The sequence below is a fragment of the Strix uralensis genome, chromosome 1 (genome assembly GCF_047716275.1).
Source record: "Strix uralensis isolate ZFMK-TIS-50842 chromosome 1, bStrUra1, whole genome shotgun sequence".
In the NCBI taxonomy this organism is placed as follows: domain Eukaryota; kingdom Metazoa; phylum Chordata; class Aves; order Strigiformes; family Strigidae; genus Strix; species Strix uralensis.
Genome location: NC_133972.1, coordinates 160,706,483 through 160,726,104, shown reverse-complemented (window position 1 = coordinate 160,726,104; position 19,622 = coordinate 160,706,483). Strand labels below are relative to the sequence as shown.

Sequence of the window (19,622 nt, the reverse complement as noted above, 5' to 3'; positions counted from 1 at the left end):
AAGGAAAAGCCAATTTATTTCTAAATTACTTCTGAAGGCAAGTATTTTTAATCAACTCTAAAATACAGGCACAAAGCACGAGACGAAAATTGATCACATCAGCTTCATCATAAAATCTATGATTTGTTTAATGTTAGTTCAACATTGCGAAGAGACTTAAGACAGTTTGGTAAATTATTCTGAATATGCAAATATGTTTATTTTGGCAGTGGCTGACCACATGAAAAGATTTCAGAACATGAAAAACTCCCAAACCTTTATTAAGAGTGCTTTTTTTTTTTTTACCATTACCAACCTTATGAAAACTCCCATAAAATATCTTTCTTATTTCAGGACCTTCAAAAGTCACAGTCTGAAAATCTCCTTTGTAGTCGTAGTTAAAGAAAGTCAAAGTTTTACCGCCATCTGTGTGAGCATAAAAATAAGGGTTCTGTGTTAGAGGAGGAAAAAGCCTGATACATTATTTGAAAAGGTCAGTTTTGTGTTTAACAAAAATGACCACAGATGTCAGATCAAATGTTAGTAAAACACATTCATAAGTGATATATTGATCTGGAAGTAACAAGTTATCTCAGAGAAATGCTCTCTCCTGGTTTGACAGGAAGGATGGGCCAATAGTTGGGAGTCTATATCTACCTGATCCTACTCGCCCACTAGTTCTCTATAGGACTTGAACAAGAAAAAGACACACATATCCTCAAATGCCTAATTCCCACTTATTTCAAGGTGACAGATCTAAAAAAATTCTAGGAAAGATAGAAAGATAAATACTAATATATCTCTTTTAAAATTGGCAGCTATGAAGAACAGCTACCATAGTATCTACATTTTTTCAACAGTAAATATGAAAACTTTCTAAATTATAATCCCTGTTTTACAGTTGTGGAAGTCAAATTAAGTAGAAATGAAAAGTCATCAAGAGTTCATGTCTCCAGCTCCAAGTCTGCTGTCCAGCAGACTGCATTTACTCTACATATACCGTACTGTCAGTACCACTGGCATATATCAAGATAGATTCTATTAGAACCAGATTCAGAGCACTCAAAATTTTAAAAGCAAAGGAGTAGCTCCCTTACATCAATTTACATCTAGTACAGCTCTTTGGATATCAGTATCATTGCTCCCAATTTAGAGAAGCATACTCAAAATTTGACTCTAACTCCAAATTAAACTCAGGTAAATTAAATCTAAAAAACATCCATTAGAGACTATTACCTTTCAGATTCAGGTAGTTGTTCTGGCAGCAGATTAAAACATTGACAATAATAAATCTAGACACAGAATGAATCATTCATACAGTTAAAGAAAAAAATCACTGATAAAATACAAAATACATACTATCTAAAATAACTCCAACCAGTGGTTCATATTCTTCATTTAAAATCTCCCAAAGAGCAAATGGCTCCTGAGGTGTGTCAGGGAGTATACGAAAGAGAAACGTAATGGTGTAATCAGAAGGGAGACCTTCAGGATGCAAATACCTGCAAGAGAAATAATGTCTTTTATACTGAAACAAACTTTAAATCTGGCGATTTACTCATCAGATGTTCACTTAACACACTTTCTATTCTATATATTTCTTCGGAAATCAAGACTGAGAAGCAATATGAATAAGTGTTTTCAAAATCTACCCAACTTGGTATCTATCAAAAGAGTACTTATGAAGAAAGAAGAAGTTATCTTCTCCCTTGAAATTTACAACATTGCCTTTAAATGTTAGTTTATTTTTTTTAAATTTGAAGATCAAATCAGAAGTCTGTTTGAAGTAAAGATGAAATTAATTATATTAAAAGCTTTTAAAAAACAGTAGCCACTCATGAGACCTTTGCCATTGTCTGGTTTAACAGACAACGAAAACAGAAGTTGCCTGAAAGACCAATCTCAATAGACACGCCCTTCGTCATTAAACCACTAATGGATAAAAATTAGGAATGACGAAGACTGTTAAGGAAGCTTTTTAAATTATAGGGAATGTAGTTTATACATTCCAAAACCAATATATAAGAAAGTGAAATCAAAACAGAACACACATAAGAGAAATACAATCTGTTCTCCTAGAATGTTTACAGAAGAGAGAGGAAGTTTATGATATAAAAGAGGTATGTTATTTTATGCTATTTCCTAAAATTTGTTATTTAGTACTTCAAATTTAATTTAACCTTTCATTGCCAAATCCCAAAGTGGGACATTTGGACAAATCTCTGAAAGAACTGACTGTATTTTGAAAATGTTAATTAGCCTGATTCCTTAATATCATAGTAAAGGGATCTGAAAGAAGCCTGAATAAGTTATTTAATCAATTTCTTTTCTCCAAATATGATCCATTCCTTATAAAGTGTTTCTGGCACATATAAGATGTATAGGTATGAATCATGCTGGAAAATGAGTTAAGTGTGACGTATAACCAATATATTCTCCACAGTGGTCTGTAGATGATTAACTGTGATGTTACACTGCACATTTCCAATAGACAGAGAAGTAACTCAATAGGTGTAAGAACAAAGCTTTACAGTATGCCCATTGTACAAAGTGCAAATGAAATAAAGTTTGGTAAGCAAGGTGGGGGAAACATGAGGTTTGGAGATACACTGCTCAGAAAAGAGAATAACATTAATGACATGCAATGCACAGAGGAGATGACAAAAGCAAGTTATATTATTCAGACGTACCTGTAGATCATCAAGAGAAAGGTATTTGCTGAGCCATGAAAGGGAGTGAAAGCCTAATGAAGCAGTAAGACTGGGCTGGGGTGGGAGCTAGAGAAGATCATATAAATGCAGCAGATTCGATCAGAAAGAAGCAGAAAGAGAAAAAGAAGTAAGAAATGCTAATCCCTGGAAATTCCAATCCATCTAGACTCAGAAGGAAATTAAACATGGAGAATGTGAAACAGCTCCAAGAAGTATAGCTCCAACTGGGACACAACAGGATAGTCACACAAAAGACCAAGATGACATCTAATGTAAACCTTAAAATAATTTCCCACTGTTTTTATTTCTTATTTATCTCAGCTAAAGAATACTTTTTGTTACATCTTCCCATGTTTAATCCATCAGGGCCACTGCTTTTCTCTGGTGCCACTTAATACAAAGTAGGGGACTGCACTGAGAGGAACCAAACACAACATGCACACTGTTCATAGAAGAAATGGAGAGTTTCCATCACTTCATCTCTGAGGAATGACTGTAAAAGTTCAATGAGAGGATTCTTCATTGCCTCCTCTGTATCTCTCCCAGGACACAGTTCTCATGACTGAACTATGTCCAGTCTCCCAGAAAGGTAGTAGATGGTGTTCACACAGACTCATTTTAGCATAAGGAGATAATCTTCCTTCATAATCAATGAATGGACACAGACTGAAGTGAAAGTGACTGAGGACAGCTAAAGCAGGTTCTCATTCTGAGCCCTGTTTCAAAGACATTTTGCACAGACTTCAACCTGCACTCCAGAGGCACCTTTCACAATGTACTACGTACTGGAATCTGCCCAGACATTTGCCTGCACGAAGTTGCTAGGTGCTAACCTGGCACAAGCCTAAAACTGGATTATGTGGGAAACACAAAATAGCCAACGGGTTTACCTACTTTTACCACAACTGCTATTTTTGAATTAAACTGATTGAGGACTCAGGGCACCAAACACTCTATCTATATTATGCTAATGAATATACAGTAGCATCTCTGCTCTTCTGACGTGAAAATACTGGTCCCTGAAATTAATAATTGCCTGCACTGGAGATTTATCTCCATATGTTTTATAAAATATATTTTATTATAATTAATTATATGTTTTAATTATTATATGTTATTATTTATATGTTAAGACATACTTGGTAGGCTGGGATACCAGGGCATCCTTGTGCAGTCTGTAACATGGGTAAACATTAAATGTACCAGGTTCCATTGAAACTCCTTCCACAGCTGAAAACTCCTTTTCAACCAAACCAAACATTTCCATCATTCTAAATCCTGGAAGGCATCAAAATATACATTCTATTAATTTAAATTAATGCCACATTACAGGAACCAAAAAAGGACAAAGCCAGTCGCATCAAAGAGTTTCAAATCACCATCTGTTTAACAGCTGTTAGCATAAAGGGAAATTTATTGCCTAATATTGTGAAAATCAAGTAATGAAAATTATTCCATATATCAGGAACAAAAATGAACATAGAAATACTGTACCTGCAAAATTGTTGCCATCTTTAACTACCAAGGGGCAGGCTGGAAAAGAAAGAAAGATATATTTAAGGATACAAGAGATGTCCCACTGGGTCAGAACAATGTTCTACTCAGCCCAATACTCTATCCCCAACAGTAGCAAAAGGAGACGCTATTTAGGAAGGGCATACAAATCTGGCCACTTTCTACTCCATTCAGTTGATGCTCCTCAGGATCCACATGGGTTGTAGCAAAGATGTTAAAGGGTACATCCCTGTGTGTTCCACATAATATCCTTCTATGGATCTGTTGCCTATTAATTTGTCTAATCTTTCTATGAACCTGCCTTCACAAACTCTTGTGGCAACAAAATCACTGTCTGCTGTGTAAAAATGTATGTCTTACACGGAGTTTTAACCAAGTGCTCCCTAGTTCTCTATTTGTGAGCTTCTCCAGCCTAACTCCAGCTCAAGCTCAGTTACTTTAACTGGCATTCTCTGTACCTTTTCAAATTCCACAATAGCTTTCATGAAAAAGAGAACAGAATTGCATGCAGTCCTTAAGATGTGTGCACCCATTTTAAATAGTTGTAGATCTGTCTTATGTTTTCCTTCTGGCAGGGAAGAAAGCACACTGATCTCTTCCAGGAAAAGTGCCATGGGAAATCAATAAGCCTATATACAGGGTGTCAAATATGGCACCCCAGGATACTCATAATCAGAGATCGCTTCTACAATACAAGCACAAATGACCAATAGATGCTACTGTTGAGTATTCGCAATGTTCAAAGTTCTCTCTACCATTGAAATTAGATTTTATGGCTAAAACCAAAGAATTGATGGGACACAAGCAACTTATTTGTGTTCGTCAGCTATGATAACTCACAGCCCTATGCACAAGGACTCCTTACAATCACAAATGATAAACATCAGCCATACACTGCCTACTTCCTGGCTTATATATGAGGAAACATATTGAGGGCACACACCTAAAAGCATGTGAATTATTAACCTCTAACCATTAGGTGTTGTTCCAGAATGTCTTTCCCTTCATTTTCAAAAAGAGTCTGAAGTATGGCACTTTCACAGATTTCAAAGAGTTTGAACATGTGTTATGCTTTTCCTTAGGCTACAACTCTTCTACTTTCTCTGATTATACAAACATTAATTATTAGCTGTTCATTAATAAATTAATGAACATGCAATTTGAGTAATAATGAATATGTAGCTAACTCTACTCTTACAGATGGTTAAAGTAGCCTAGAAAATAAAATATAATTAACTTTCCATGACTAAATTCTGAACTATTAACAACATTTCAAATCTGAAGTAACTTTCTGATAACCAATGGATGTATTCTGGATTTATAGCAACCAACCATTAATTATTTTAAGTCACAACAACTTCACTTCCTTAATCTTTTATGGAAATAACGCTAGAGTTATAATATCGGCAGTAAATTATGTTAAAAAGATCAAGAATACCTCTTAATAGAAAAATAATAGTTACAAACCCCCCAGTATTTAGCACTTATTATTTTAAAGGCAAATATATGTCAAAATGGCTAACTTGCTGATGCAGTTTCACAGACGAAAGTGATCAGCTCATCTTCAATCTTTGTAAAGGCATCAAAGTCATCCACAAAGAAGACATGTCTTTCACTGGGCTTGCTGCCAATATTAACTAACTCTGAATAGTCAGCATCAGCTACTCCAATAGCAAAAAAGCTGAAACCTGTAAAACAAAAAAGAACACTGTTGTGAGCCATTCATTTAGAGTGGAAATACAATATGAACACAACTGTATTTGCACTGGCTCCTTTCCTGATTAAATACAATGGTGGAAATTTTATTATTATCCTATAACAAGAAATTCATGCATATAATCTAAAATAAAGGTAATACATTCTCTGTGAGATACTTCTTTCGGCTACTTATGCTTAATGAGTTAATTAAAGCTAATGTTTAAGTGTTTTCTTGAAGACATATAAGACTACTCAGTAGTTTAAAGTTTTAGCATATGTTTAAATGCTTTTCTAATTTAATGCTATACTGTAATACATACAAAAATATCCACGTATCAAGTATATCATAAATACTAAGCACAGAAACTAATTTCCTGTAGGCCTTTTATAGATTTTGTTCTGTGCCATATATTAATCAGAGTTTTCAAGCCACTGCTGTCTCATGAGTGAACACTGAAATAAATGCATTCTCATTTCATCAGCAACTTAACTGCACTGGTTGAATCTGTTCTATATATTCTGCACAACTATATTTCAAAATTTGATCCTAACCTCAAAAATTTCAATTAAATGGAAATGGTATCCTATATGTTTGAGGAGCAGCAAACTAGCCAGCTAAAAGTTTTTCAGCATTTTTCTTCCCGTAAAAGATAAAGAAAAAACCTGTCTACATCAGGCTGAATATTGTTAATGGACATACTGTTCTTGCATGGCTCAGTCCCAAACTTACTCCAGTCAAACAATATTGTCTTTAAGTTTGAATGAGGCCCAGGGGCATTCATCACCTTCTGCAGAGCTTTTAGCATAAAAAACTTTGACTTATTATAACAATATCTTCATGTCTCATCCAGGATCAGCACCTCCTCATGCCAGTCTCTATCATAGATGCAAGTCAGTACCTGCTCTAATCTCTCTGCAGCCTAACCATAGAACATGCACAAAAGGCAGTGGGAGAGAGGAAGTCATTTGTCCAAGGTGACACATCCCAGTCAGCAACTGAACCCCCACCATATGACATCTCCTCTCGAGGTTGTTGCCAGTCTAATAATTAATAAGGCAACTGCAAGACTTACCTGACAGTTGAAAATTTTTTGTTCATCTTAGATATAGACTCCAATTTATTCACAAATATGGGGTTTTCTTGATTGCTACTTAAAACAAGTGATGCATGCTCTACTATTTTGTGATATGATTTTATTTATGAAGGCACTGTACTCAGCATCTAGCAATAATACAAGCAGGCAGCCAAGCTCAACGATTGCACTGGGTTTCAGGAATCAGTAATATACACTGGTAACTTCATAGCTGCTGAAGTCTAAAGGCAAATAAAAAAGCACAAATGTAATTTCTTCTTAGATCTCCTCACATTAAAAGGATGATAGCTTTTTTCTTCCATCCTTCAGTTTTGTTCCATGAGGCACACTGTGCCCTTTGGGTTTTGATACAAACCTCAGTATCAGACATTTCTACAACTAACCCAGTTCTTATGCTTAGACTCACAACACTGTGTGGCTGCTTAAAGCTCTAAAATTGGTGGTTTAAAAAAAATATTCCTAAAGGAAATTAGTGTAACATGAGAGCAGATCAGAACCAGTAAAAGAACATATGAAAGAATTTTCAAAGGACCTCTTGTATAGAAAACAAAACAGTTCAGTTTGCTGGTAACCACAAGACTACACTTCATAGATGACAGTCCAGATTTTCCATATCATGTCCCCTAAATTCTTTATCATGGGAGCAATTCCATTGACTACTACATGATTTTAGCACTGCCGCCAAAATGAAAAATAATAGCATTAATCACCAAAAAAAATCCAGAATCTAACACTATCCTAGTGATAATCTGAGTTTCTCAGCAATTGCTGTCTGTTTTCTTTCAACTTGGAAGTCTTCCTGAAGCAAAAGTTACCCTTATCTCATGCCCACACTTACATAGTTATAATTAACAAGAATAAGGAAAATGCGAATATTTCTTAAAACTACACATTTTACCATCTAGCTGCATTTCTCTGGAGACTTTGTTCACATCGTCCTGTGATCGCCCATCAGTAATGACAACCAAAACCTTTGGAATGCCCCTTCTCATGCCAGCCTCTCCAGTAAACAAGACTTCTCTTGCATGTTTAATGGCTTTGCCTGAAACAGAAAAAATTGACAACATACTTTCACTGTGACATAAATCCAATTTCTATTGGCTTCTCATATCATATGTTAGACATCGATCAAAAAAGAAATCTGTTGCATCCCAAGTAGTCTGTAGATTAGTGCATTCTGTGGTTATTACAACAGAGATTTAGAAAAGTTTAATTTTGACCCTAACCTTTGAAAATTTGATGGCTTCAGCCATCCATTTTTCAATCCAGAAGGTGAAGATCAAGAACATGACATGTGTGAGAAAGGGTATTCTGTGCAGGTTAGAGAGAACAAAATCTTCCCTTACTGGATTGTAGGGCACAGCCCAGGTAACCACTGAAAGTGCCATTGTAGCACTTTCTTGAGTAAATGGAGAATGTGTTATTTCGATACTACTGAGATTGGATGCAATGCAACAGCTGCAAGAAATTTCTGTGCAGTCTGAGAATAAAAAAACATATGGTTTCCAACTATAAGAGATTTTAACCCTTTCAGCAGTCATCTTTAATTTCTTCACATCAGAGAGCTATTTTAAGGGATTAATTAAAATGCAACTACATTCAGTTAACAGACATCTTCCCCCAGCCCAGTCTTTAACATATCACTGAGGCTTAACTGTCCCTGGCTTACAACCAAACAGACCATCTACTCTGCCCACCATTTTCTACATGCTCTGCAAGCTCCCTCCCACCTTCTCTACCCTCCCACTTTTCCACTTGCCAAGCTGATTTCATGTTACTCCCCATTCCACCTTCCCCAATACTCGAAGTCATTCACTTCCGCCTAGCTGCCTCTCCCCCTTCTTCCCTGATCCTTGACATCACTGCTGGTCAGAGGAGTGAATACCCAGCAGTAGAGGGTGAAGGGTGTGAACTGCAGATTACGAAGACTTTCTAACTTCAAAGCCCAACCTTTCACCTCCAGTGTGGAGATACTATGTTCTCACTGGTTTTGCACGGATATATTAAACCACTTAGCAAATGGGAAAGAAATACTTTACAGAGAATAGCAGGGACAAAATCTGGGTCACAATCATGACCTTTCTCACCTGTTTTTGTATTTCCTCCTTTGTAGGCTATTTGCTGAATAGCTTCAAGAAGAGTCTCTTTTGTTTTGTATGCATTCAATTTAAATTCTGTCCTGGGATCATCACTGAACTGAATTATTGCCACCTGTGCACACAGAAGATGTGTTCATTACTAAAGCACCACACAGTGTATAAGCAAAAAGTAAATGAATCAGTGCATTTATTACAAAGATTTATCTTGTAACTTTGCTTCATCCTTAAATTGAAGCCAGAATTTTTTTCTCTCTTTAAGAAGCTTTCACTAAATAAAGTTTAATTTTACTCTCTGCAGCCTTGGCAACCATCTAACACTTTCTGGTTTCTTTTTGCAGCAAACAGGATGAGAAAAGTAATACCCACTTTGGCAAAAGCATTCTCAATCGAGCCCAAAAGCAAAATCCTAGTTACAGCTGCTCACACGTGTACAGTTACTCACACAAAGAACTGCATGGATTTATTCAATCTCCACAAATTAATAGCTGCACATAAGTAACTAAGTTAGGGAGAAACAGTGAAGCAAGTAAAAGAAAGATGAAAGAACATATTCCAAAATACTGCCTCTCCCAAATATGATGCTACATGAGTTCAGACCTTGTATTTCAATACTTTACGCTAAACCCCTACAACTCACAAAACATATGTTGACATATGTCAACATATGGACTATATTCTGGGAAAATAGCCGCATAGCAAAAACCAGTAAAAACTACGCATTTTTCAGGGTTTGGACAAATTAAAAATAATTTTCAATGCTCTCTCAAATGGCATATTATACAAGTAACACTTAGAAGAGTAATGTATTTGCCAATAATCTTTTCTGAAGCAGATTCAAGCATTGCTTTAAAAAATACATAAATAGAACAAATCACTGTAAATACTGTATTTTATTTCAAGCACTTTAGATTCTGTAAAGCATGTGATTTTAAATAAATAAACCTTTAATTTTCCTTATGAATGCCATTTTTAGCTTATTTAGAAATAAACACCACAGTGAGTACCAATACCAAAAACATTAACACAACTTAAACCTCATTAGAATGATTTAGAGGAGGCTGAAATGATACTTAGCCTTCATGCTAGCAAAATTCCTGTCATGAGTTTCACCATATGGTGTGTATAAAAGAAGATATTGAAAAAAATGCTGTCCTAAAGCAGTTTATATTTTCAAAAGAACTGTGAAATTATGTCAATTACTTTTTGATTCATTTCACTTCTGGTGCTAGTATAAAATACCCTGTCAAGTCCATATGCCCTCTGCCTCTCTACATGTTGATTACCTGTGTTCCATCAGGACCAATCTTATCCAGAGCTCCAACAGTGCTATAGAGAAAGCTAATTATTTTATTGAAATTGTCATCTCCAATACTCCATGACCCATCCACCAGGAATGCTAGATCAGCTTTGGCTGCTTTGCACACTGAAAAAGAAAAGCAAGTGTTTTGGAATTAGAGTAATGCCTCAACTCCTCATGAAATCTCATAAATCACTTAAGAAAATGCACTGTCATGAAAAGCCCCTGTTTAATGTTAGTTCATAATGCTTTGGCAAACAGACCTGCTGGCACTGACATCAGTGAGGTGTAGAATCAGCTGAGCTCTGCAAGGGGCGAATGGTCTGCACTGATGGATCATATCACAGAATACACTTCAAGGCCATAACGGTTCTTTAAAATCTGGATAACCATTTCTATTTTTATTTAGGTTGTTAAACAAAGTCACACATGAACTTATACAATCCCAGACTGTTAGCACGACACAGTAAGCAAAATGAGAGAACCTCAACTGTGGAGGTTCCCACTGGGAAAACTAGTCCATTCAAACAGTTACCCTAAGTTCTGTACTGCCTAATACTCACCGCCTTAATTGCACTATTTACGAGCAACGCAGGTTTCCCCCATCTAATCTTATTCCAGCGTGCTCTTATGCAAAATGGCCTGCAGAGCTGTACACCTGCTCACACAAGTTGTTGACTCTTTCATGGGAACTGGGAACCTTCCACACTACAGAATCCAAGTCTATTGCTTGGGGTTAAAAACAAACAGTCTCAGAGAAAAGTTATGTTTTTCAACATATTTCATCTCAAAGAAAAACGTTCATCTAAATCCAGAGAATGGGTCAGAAAGATACGTACCTGTATTTCTTGTTTTCTGTTGATTACTCCTTAGATTAAAAAAAACCCCAAACATCTGCTGCTATGCAGTTCTAAAACACACACACAAGGTGTGGACTTAATTTTCTGTAAATTTCTCAATTATTATACACCCGTTTGGTCCACTGACTTCAGGCTGACTGATTTGACCGTCAGTCTCCAGCAATAATGCTTCCCTCACAGAAATATTTATGAGACTGTACAAAACACTATGTGTTCAAATGATAAATAGAAGGAAGATTTAAAGAGAGAAGAGAACATTGCCAACACTTTTCTCATTACCTAAAGTAGACACATTTTTAGAAATCATACTTTAGAAGTTTAATTACCCTAGGACGTCTGCTTTAATTGCAAAATATGTATGGTTTAGGAGTTCTGGAAAAAGAAAATTTCACACATATTAACACTCCTTTCTGCAAATTTCAGCAATACAATAATGATGCCAGATTTCTGGCTCATTAAATTTAAACCAGCTGCCTTAACAGTGTCACTGTAACAAATGTATTTCAAAATCTGATCCCCACAGGTCTACAATAGTGTCAGAAGCATAAAAAACATTGCATCAACACCTTAAAATTATTATAAAACCATACATGCAGCACTTACCCTCTTTTGCAGGAGGAATTGTAGGTGGTGGAGGTGGTGTTGAAGGTGTTGTTGGAGGTTGAGTTGGAAATGGTACTGGAGGATAAAAGGAAAGAATATTTAAAAATACTTAAAAGCCCAATATATTTTATCCATATTAAAGACAGCATTTTCTACTTATCTCCATGTTTAAAATTCTTTATCTGTAATCAACTAGTTATGCAATTGGAGAGAAATGCAGATGAACATGTGCATGTAATGTCCTCCTCTACTGACCACCTGGAAAAGGATAGTATTATTACAGAGCAATTGATTGGCTGCATTTCGGTGTGAATAATCCAAAGATACAACTGAATTACTATTGGAATTGCCCCTTTTTGGGTTTCCCCAGTGTAGTAGACTATGTGACAGCCCTATTCTTGACCTAGTATCCATAATTCATTTTGTAAAAGGTCAGTGTCCTTTTCCTTTCTGACCACAATCAGTCCTTAGTCACAGAAAGTAGGTCTCTACCCAGCCTTGAAGGAAGAAGGTATTAGTCCTGCAATCCAAAATACAAAGAAATGGTACAAAAGCAAACCAGTGCCTGCACTCAGAGCAGATCACAGCCTGCCCTGATTAAGATTTTCCTGACTTTGGTGGAAGACCCTGACCCAGCTAGAAATGCAGTTCCAACCACAACTCTACAGGGCTGTGGATTTGTTGCCTGCAGCAATTTCTACTAAGGTTACTATATGGAATTTCTGAAAACTGTCTCATCCTTCTCCTGAAAATAAGCTTTGCAATGACAACCTCCCGGAAACCTCACTGAATACATGATCACTGATTTGCTGAATGCAAGAGCTTCATTTTGTGCCTTTCAATACAGTCTTGGCTGAATTCTCAGAGATAACATGCACATATGTTGAATTCCACAAGTGCATCTGAGGAAAAGCTTCCGCTTTCATTCAAGGGCATTTTTTCCAATTTTTTTCAATGCAATTAGCATAAGAAGCCACAGGTGACAGAACATCATTCCTTCAAGTAAGACTATACTTGTTATTTATATGTTATGTTTATAGACAATGGATAGTGTTAGATATGACAACTTCAGAAAGGGCACGTATCTTTGGGAAGGATTAGTGCAAACAGGATTCGTAACAAGTCTCACGTCCACATCCAAGTTGACTCCCACTGCAAATGATGTGGGTTTTCCCAACCCCAACAACAAGAGAAAGCACCAAGACTCAGAAACACCTACAAGAAACTAATGCCCTGGACCTCCATGGCCACAGACAGACCAGGACCAGACCCATTTAGAAAGGGTCATAACTGCATTAAGATGACTTGAAAGACTGCTCTCTAAGCACCAGAGAGGTACAGGTCACCCTGAAGAGTGTTTTCATCTGAGGTGATACAATAATTTGTCTGTATCACAAACTATCTTTCTCAAATGGACATGTAAACCAAGGTGTGCTCTTCCTTATGTCTCCTAACTCCCTGAACTGCAGAGCACACAAAATCCATTCCTCCAAAAAGCCAGAGAAGCTTGGCTTGTTCTTCACTGCTCTGAGAATGAGCCCTGGAAAAGTGAGAAGTGGAGTCATGCACTGGTGCCAGTTTTTCCTATGTGAAACCATAAGTGTGGGAGGGTTCACTTGAAGAGAAAAATTATAAACGTTACCTACCCTTAGAGAAGGGTAACAGCATTGTGGTGTATAGTAATATAGTATGAGAAGAAGGGTATCACTGAGACTGAAAGTGGGCTTGAAGAAAGAAAGATAATAAAATATTCACTCTATTCATGCTGTATTTTGTTTTGCAGTATTTTGAATTCATGAGAGGATCTTGCCTTCATAAGCAGCTGTGCGGGGTTTTTTTTCCTGTGTTATTGAGAATAATAATAAAAAGGTTGGTTGGTTTGTTTTAAAATACATAAGTAGACTGGGTATTAAGGTCTCATTTAACTGTAAATTATTCAGACAGTAGTGAAATTTTACTAAATAACAAGAGCTGCAGGTTATAAAACTTTCTCTGTTTCTCTGTTTGCTTAATTTTACTGGATTTTTTTTCCCCAAAGTCCCAGATTTTCAGAGTATCCCCTAGTGGGGCTTTTTATGAAGAAAGCTAAAGCTATCCTCCCTATTTCATTCTCATTAAGAAGTCCAATACAGTCGGTGAATGTGACTTCACAAGTAAGACACAGCAGTGGTGTAAGAATCCCGCACCTCTGTGGTGTTACCATAAAAGTCAGCAAGACGAAAAGCAAGATGAAGAAAAAAAAAATTGTTAGCAAGACGTATTGGTTTACATTTCAGGAGTCACAAAGTAGCTGAAAAATTAAAAACTCCGCTAAAGGAAACTGCCTAGGAACAGCGCATCTGTTGGCAAAGGGCAAAACACAAGAAGCAATCAAGCATTCTCTGCTGGCTGAACTCTGCTCTATTTTACTCACAGGTTGTCTCCATGATGCTTACAGCAGGGCCCTCTATCTCCTGAAGCTGTGTATGAACACTAATTTTATATTCAGTTCCAGGCATCAGCTCAAAGAAACAATGTCTAGGCGTCCCTCCACCAAGATTTACTTCTCGCTTTTTCCCATCTGGAATTATAAAAGAAGCCATTAAAACATTCCTTTACTGTTTTACTGAATAATGTAATTTAAGTCTGAAATAAGAAGGGGACATGACAGCAGATGAAGGGCAAGTGGTTGGCATAAATTAATAAACTACATGCTGCCTTATATCTGGAAATTCACCTCTGTGCAGAGGTCTCTGTAACATTTCATCCTTCATATTAAGTAGGAGCTGAGGAATGTGTCAGACATCTGCAGGAAAAAAGATTAATTTCACCCCATGCACTGAAGTTAATAAAAAACACTAACGCTGTCATCAATGGGCTTTGGATCTGGCCCTAAATTATCAGAGTCTAATGAGTAATTGTTGCATTATGTAATTCTATGGCATCCTTTGTCTATGTCTCTGGTTCTCAGAGTATGTAATGCGCTTAGTAATTGCAAGAGAAACTGAATTAGATATTGTATTCCAGCTTTGACTAGTAACCACTTAACAAGTTGGTTAAGGAATAGTATTTACAGGATTCCAGAATTAATTCTGCTAAATTCTGAACTGGAAAATATGTTGACAATGCAAAAAGCCCAGGTACTGGAAATAGCATAAGGCATATTTTAATAATAATAAGAAAACCTTCAGCACAATTCATAAGCTGTAGCAGAAAGAAGTGAAATACAAGCAACTGATCTCACATTTTACAGAGTATATACCAGAAATGCCAAACAGTCATTTCCTGCCAAGGAAAAAACACCTGATGCGCATCAGGAGGTGTTACATTAGTATAAAAGTAATTGATCACTGCCTGAATGAGACACACACCCAATCTGACAATCAAAACTTTTCATGATAGATGTTAATAAGAAGCAATTGTTCACACTTTAGCTCATTCTACTCACATTTAGGCCCTTTTGGCTCAGCTAAAACAAATCTGGCAGTTTTAGATGATGAAAGCAGAACGTTGGCTAGCTCCCAGATGAGAAGGAAATCTGTGCTGTCTTGTGCCAGCCAAGATCTCTGCTTTCTGAACAGCTTGTCTGTATTCCAGGCCTTCGAATAAAGCGTATCACCATCCATTTGCCATTCCACAGAAAGGTCATTATTTTTTTGAAACCAAATTAGTATTATTTTTCATGATACCTTTGATAGATCCCATTAAATGTTATTAACTGCCCTTCTCTCAAGTTATCCAAACTTTTAATTTGTCACCATTTAAAACATCACTGATGTCTACTGAGGATAAGAGTTAGTCTGCACAAATAGTGACTCGTCCATAACTTCTTCTGGCTACACCTGAGAATCAGTGAGATGGAAGAGGCTGTAATTCACCTTCTACACAGTCAGTGCTAAAAGCATCAAGACACCATGTGTTGCCACATAAAAATATCTCATGTTTATCCAGATGAGTAACATTACTACAAGCTATAATTAACAATCAACGGAATAAGAACAGACAAAATTGGATGCTGTTCCAACTCTGTGAACACAGTCTGGATTCAATCAGAGCTTTCCCTACCCTTCATGTCCATCCTAATCCTACAGAGCTATCACTGATGACTTATTTACAATCTTAGGTGTATTCAGTTCATCCTTTATCCATTTTCTGTCGCTCAAACCAGTGAAAAACTCAAGTACTCACCTATGTTCTATTGACAGATAAAACTCACTCCCATAGAAAGGACAAGTTATCAACATCTGTTTGATATAAAGGGACAGGAAAGCTACTTCTACTCCTGAAACTTTCAATGTGTACACAACTCTCTTCTGTCCATCATTTCCAGAATTTCAGGAGCCAGTCTACATGTTTGATTGCATACATTTTCTTAACTTATGCAATTCAATTCCCTGGGTTAGGCTGTAGCTGCGTATTGAATGATTTAGTAACTTACCAACAAGCGATTCTATAACTATCCTGTATGCAGTAGCATGTCTGTGAAGCTGCCACTGAGCACAGAGACTAGTCATGCGGACTTGATAGGAATCCAAATTTGTGACACCCAAGTACACTGAAAATTAAACACCAGAAAATTAGATGTGCGCCTCTAGTAAGACATACAAGAAAAAATGACAGAAGAATTATAGTGAAACACTTGTGCAGATTTATTGTTAACAAATAATTTCAAAAGCTGCTTAAAAAAATGTCAAGAAAATCCGTGAGAGGAAGGAAAAAAAAAGTGAATCTTTAGACCAAAAGTTTGGAAATTTTTGATTGAACAATTTGATTAAGACTAAATAATGAACACTGCTAAAAATTCAGTTACTACAAGTAAGTATAAAAATATCATTATAAGCCAATGTTTCTGTCAAAATCTGATTTAAAATTGAGCTTTATATTGATAAAAACTAAATCATATTATATATATGGAGCTAGAAAAAAAAACCTAAATAGACTTGCCATTAAGGAGATTTATATCTACTACTAGGCAAATATGTTTCGCTGATAAATAATAATATCTGCTTTATGATCCCTGTCTTGCTAATGTCCAGCAGATTATTTTAAAGCCTGATATAGTCTGATAAAGAGACTTTTATTTCAAGAAAACAATTTGCACACAGCTGAGAAAGTCTTCCATGTGAAAATTTATTCAGGAAACTGCACAAAGCCATAGCTATAGCGAAAAACAGCCTGAAGAGATCTGAACAGCATGAAATCATTCTTACAGGTTTTGGCTACGCCTGTTAGGGCATCACTGAAGCCTGTTGAGTATGAAGCAAATACTTTAACACTGTACTCCGTTCCACTGAAGAGATTTAGAATGAGAATGGTATTAATATCATCCCCTACAAAGGTCTCCAATGCAGGACCAGGAACTGCAAAAAATTAAATAAATAAGAAAATCATCTGCTCATCCATTGAATTAGCAGGTAGTTAAATCTTAAGACACATCCAAAATTACATGTGCTCCTAAAGTTACTGCTGTTTTTCTTGCCTTTTTTTTTTTCTTTTTTACCACACACAAAAACAAAGACACTCTGCTCAGTCCTTGCACAGATAGAAGCCACAACACACTTGGGAAATTCAGCAGTGGGATTCATTAGGGCAGGGTTAGACACTGGCATCTGTTAAGACCCTTTTGTTCTGCTTCAGTGACTTACTACTGCCCTAAATAGGCAGCCAAAGATCTCCTCAGCTTGATGGTGTGCCAGGACCAACAGGGGGGACAGCAGATGCCAGCCAGCAATACAGTCCCTAAGGGGTTCTTATACAACAGCATCATTTAACACTGTGCAAAAATGGTAATGAAAATAGAAAAGACTAAAACTTTCACAAATCAAAACTGCAAACAACTCCTTTGTCACCTCTCTCAGTTGTTCTGGATACACTTCAGAAACCAGGCAACAGTCTTTGGACAGTATTTTAGCCCCTTAATGGTCACACATTTGTGTTTTACTCTCAATAGAGGACCATATTTTTCTAAAGAAATTTGGAGTTTGGGTGTTTTGTCTAGCTGCAATGTGCAGGTGGGCAAAGAATGCAGCACAGACAAAATGGGCAATGAATAAAATGTGAAGTATTTGGGAGGTGTAGAGTGGGAGTAAAAGTCAAAGAAACTAAAACTTTGTATTGTGAAGGGAGATAAGTTGAAGAGTAGGAGAACATAGAAGAGAGGAACAGGAAGAGAGCAAAGGTAGTCTCTGAAAGAAACAGAGTGAGTCATGGTAAAATGACATGAAAGGACAGACTGAAAGAGGTGGGTTTGATCAGCCTTAAGATGGGAAGTCTAAGGAGGAATCTTACTGCTGTCTACAACTACCTAATGTGAGCAGGTAGAGAAGACAGAGATGGAATGTCTTCTGAGGCAAACAGTAAGATGGTAAGAGAAAATAGACAAAATTTGCAACACGGGAAATTTTGATTAGATATTAGGAAAGACAATTTCACAGTGCAGGTAGTCAAAAACTGGAACAGATGCTTAGGGAGGTTTTGAAATCTCCATCCTTGGAGATATTACAAACTCAACTGGACAAGGTCCAGCAAAACCTGTTCCAAGTTGGCCCTGTTTTGACAAAGGAGTTGGACCAAACAACCTCCAAAGATCCCTTTCAGCCTGCATCACTCTGTGACTATGAAACTTTCATATTCAAAACCTGAGACACCTAAGTTCATAGCACTTTCAAGGCTGTAACTGCAACTGTTAGATTTAAGTACAAAATTCAGCAAAAGGTGATATCAAGATATTGTACAGTCAAAAACAAATGACCAAAAAAACCCAGTTTAAAAACTCACTGTTGATAGGTTTGTAGACAATTCTGTAACCCATTGTTGGCGATGGCGGGGCATCCCAACTGATACGTAGTCTGTTGTACCATTCATCTGAGACACGTAAATTTCTAGGAGCAGACAGGGGTACTAAAAGGAAACCAAACTGAGCTTTTACAAGTTTATCTCATACAAATACATGCATAAAACTCAAGACATGCACATGAAAATAGTGCGATACCCAGTACTCTCAGATTTACAGGTAAATTGCCAGGATGAAAGCCTTTAATCACATTCATCTTTGGCATTACATCAGTGGAATAATGTTGATATATTTAAGAACGTTATACCAAGTTATACCAAGGATTAATTACGAACTTTGTTCAACTAACAATGAGTTTTCAAATTAATTCCCAACTTTGTCCCTACATTTTTTTAAAAATGTAAGACAATTCAGAGATAATTATCTTTTATTTACATAGTTTCTTTCAATTCAAGTGCACTAGTTTTTCATGTATATATCATGCTCTTGTGAATACTTAACACTTTCAAATGGAATGAAAGGAATGATTTACAAGTGATTTAAGTGTCTGCACAAATAGCACTTCAATTTAGGCAGAAAATATGTAAATTAGGAGAATAATTTAATAAAATTATACTATCATGACTAGCTGTGCACAATGAGATGATTTTTTGCCAATATACAGTAGAGAGGAAACTTAAGCTACAGCTGAGTAATCTTCTGGTGCTTGTTCAGAACTCTAGAGATAACGCAATCACATAAAAAGTTCAGCAGCATTTCAAATGACCTTTAGGAAGTAATGATCTCACACAAAAGAAAATCTACGAGTATAATGGTTGGTTTGATACTATCCCAGCAGACACTGTTTACTTTATTTTCTACATTAGTTGGCTGGTCCTTGGTGGGCTATCTATCAAGGACTTACCAGCTTTATTACTCAACAAGTTTCTGCAAACTCACAGTATTTGAATGTAACATACAATTCATCAATTAGAAGCAACCCATTGTTTATAAA

The 19,622-nt window shown here is 36.5% G+C and overlaps 1 protein-coding gene across 7 annotated transcripts in view; it reads right to left on the bottom strand.

Moving 5' to 3' along the window:
- Positions 1 to 19,622, bottom strand: part of COL14A1 (collagen type XIV alpha 1 chain) — a 127,427-nt gene that overhangs the window by 41,447 nt on the left and 66,358 nt on the right. For 6 of the 7 annotated variants that reach the window (XR_012631297.1, XM_074887238.1, XM_074887201.1 and 3 more), the window contains exons 21-33: positions 18,613 to 18,735; positions 17,046 to 17,195; positions 16,274 to 16,390; positions 14,270 to 14,416; positions 11,857 to 11,931; positions 10,380 to 10,519; positions 9,085 to 9,208; positions 7,896 to 8,039; positions 5,729 to 5,893; positions 4,185 to 4,223; positions 3,830 to 3,968; positions 1,339 to 1,481; positions 296 to 405 (exon numbers count right to left, since the gene is read on the bottom strand). Coding sequence is in view for 6 of the 7 variants with exons in the window: in XM_074887238.1 (XP_074743339.1) it covers positions 296 to 405; positions 1,339 to 1,481; positions 3,830 to 3,968; positions 4,185 to 4,223; positions 5,729 to 5,893; positions 7,896 to 8,039; positions 9,085 to 9,208; positions 10,380 to 10,519; positions 11,857 to 11,931; positions 14,270 to 14,416; positions 16,274 to 16,390; positions 17,046 to 17,195; positions 18,613 to 18,735 (1,616 nt within the window). In the remaining variant the exon portion in view is untranslated. Of the gene's footprint in view, positions 1 to 295; positions 406 to 1,338; positions 1,482 to 3,829; positions 3,969 to 4,184; positions 4,224 to 5,728; positions 5,894 to 7,099; positions 7,219 to 7,895; positions 8,040 to 9,084; positions 9,209 to 10,379; positions 10,520 to 11,856; positions 11,932 to 14,269; positions 14,417 to 16,273; positions 16,391 to 17,045; positions 17,196 to 18,612; positions 18,736 to 19,622 lie in introns of those variants that run through there. The other variant, XM_074887229.1, reaches the window with a different exon arrangement.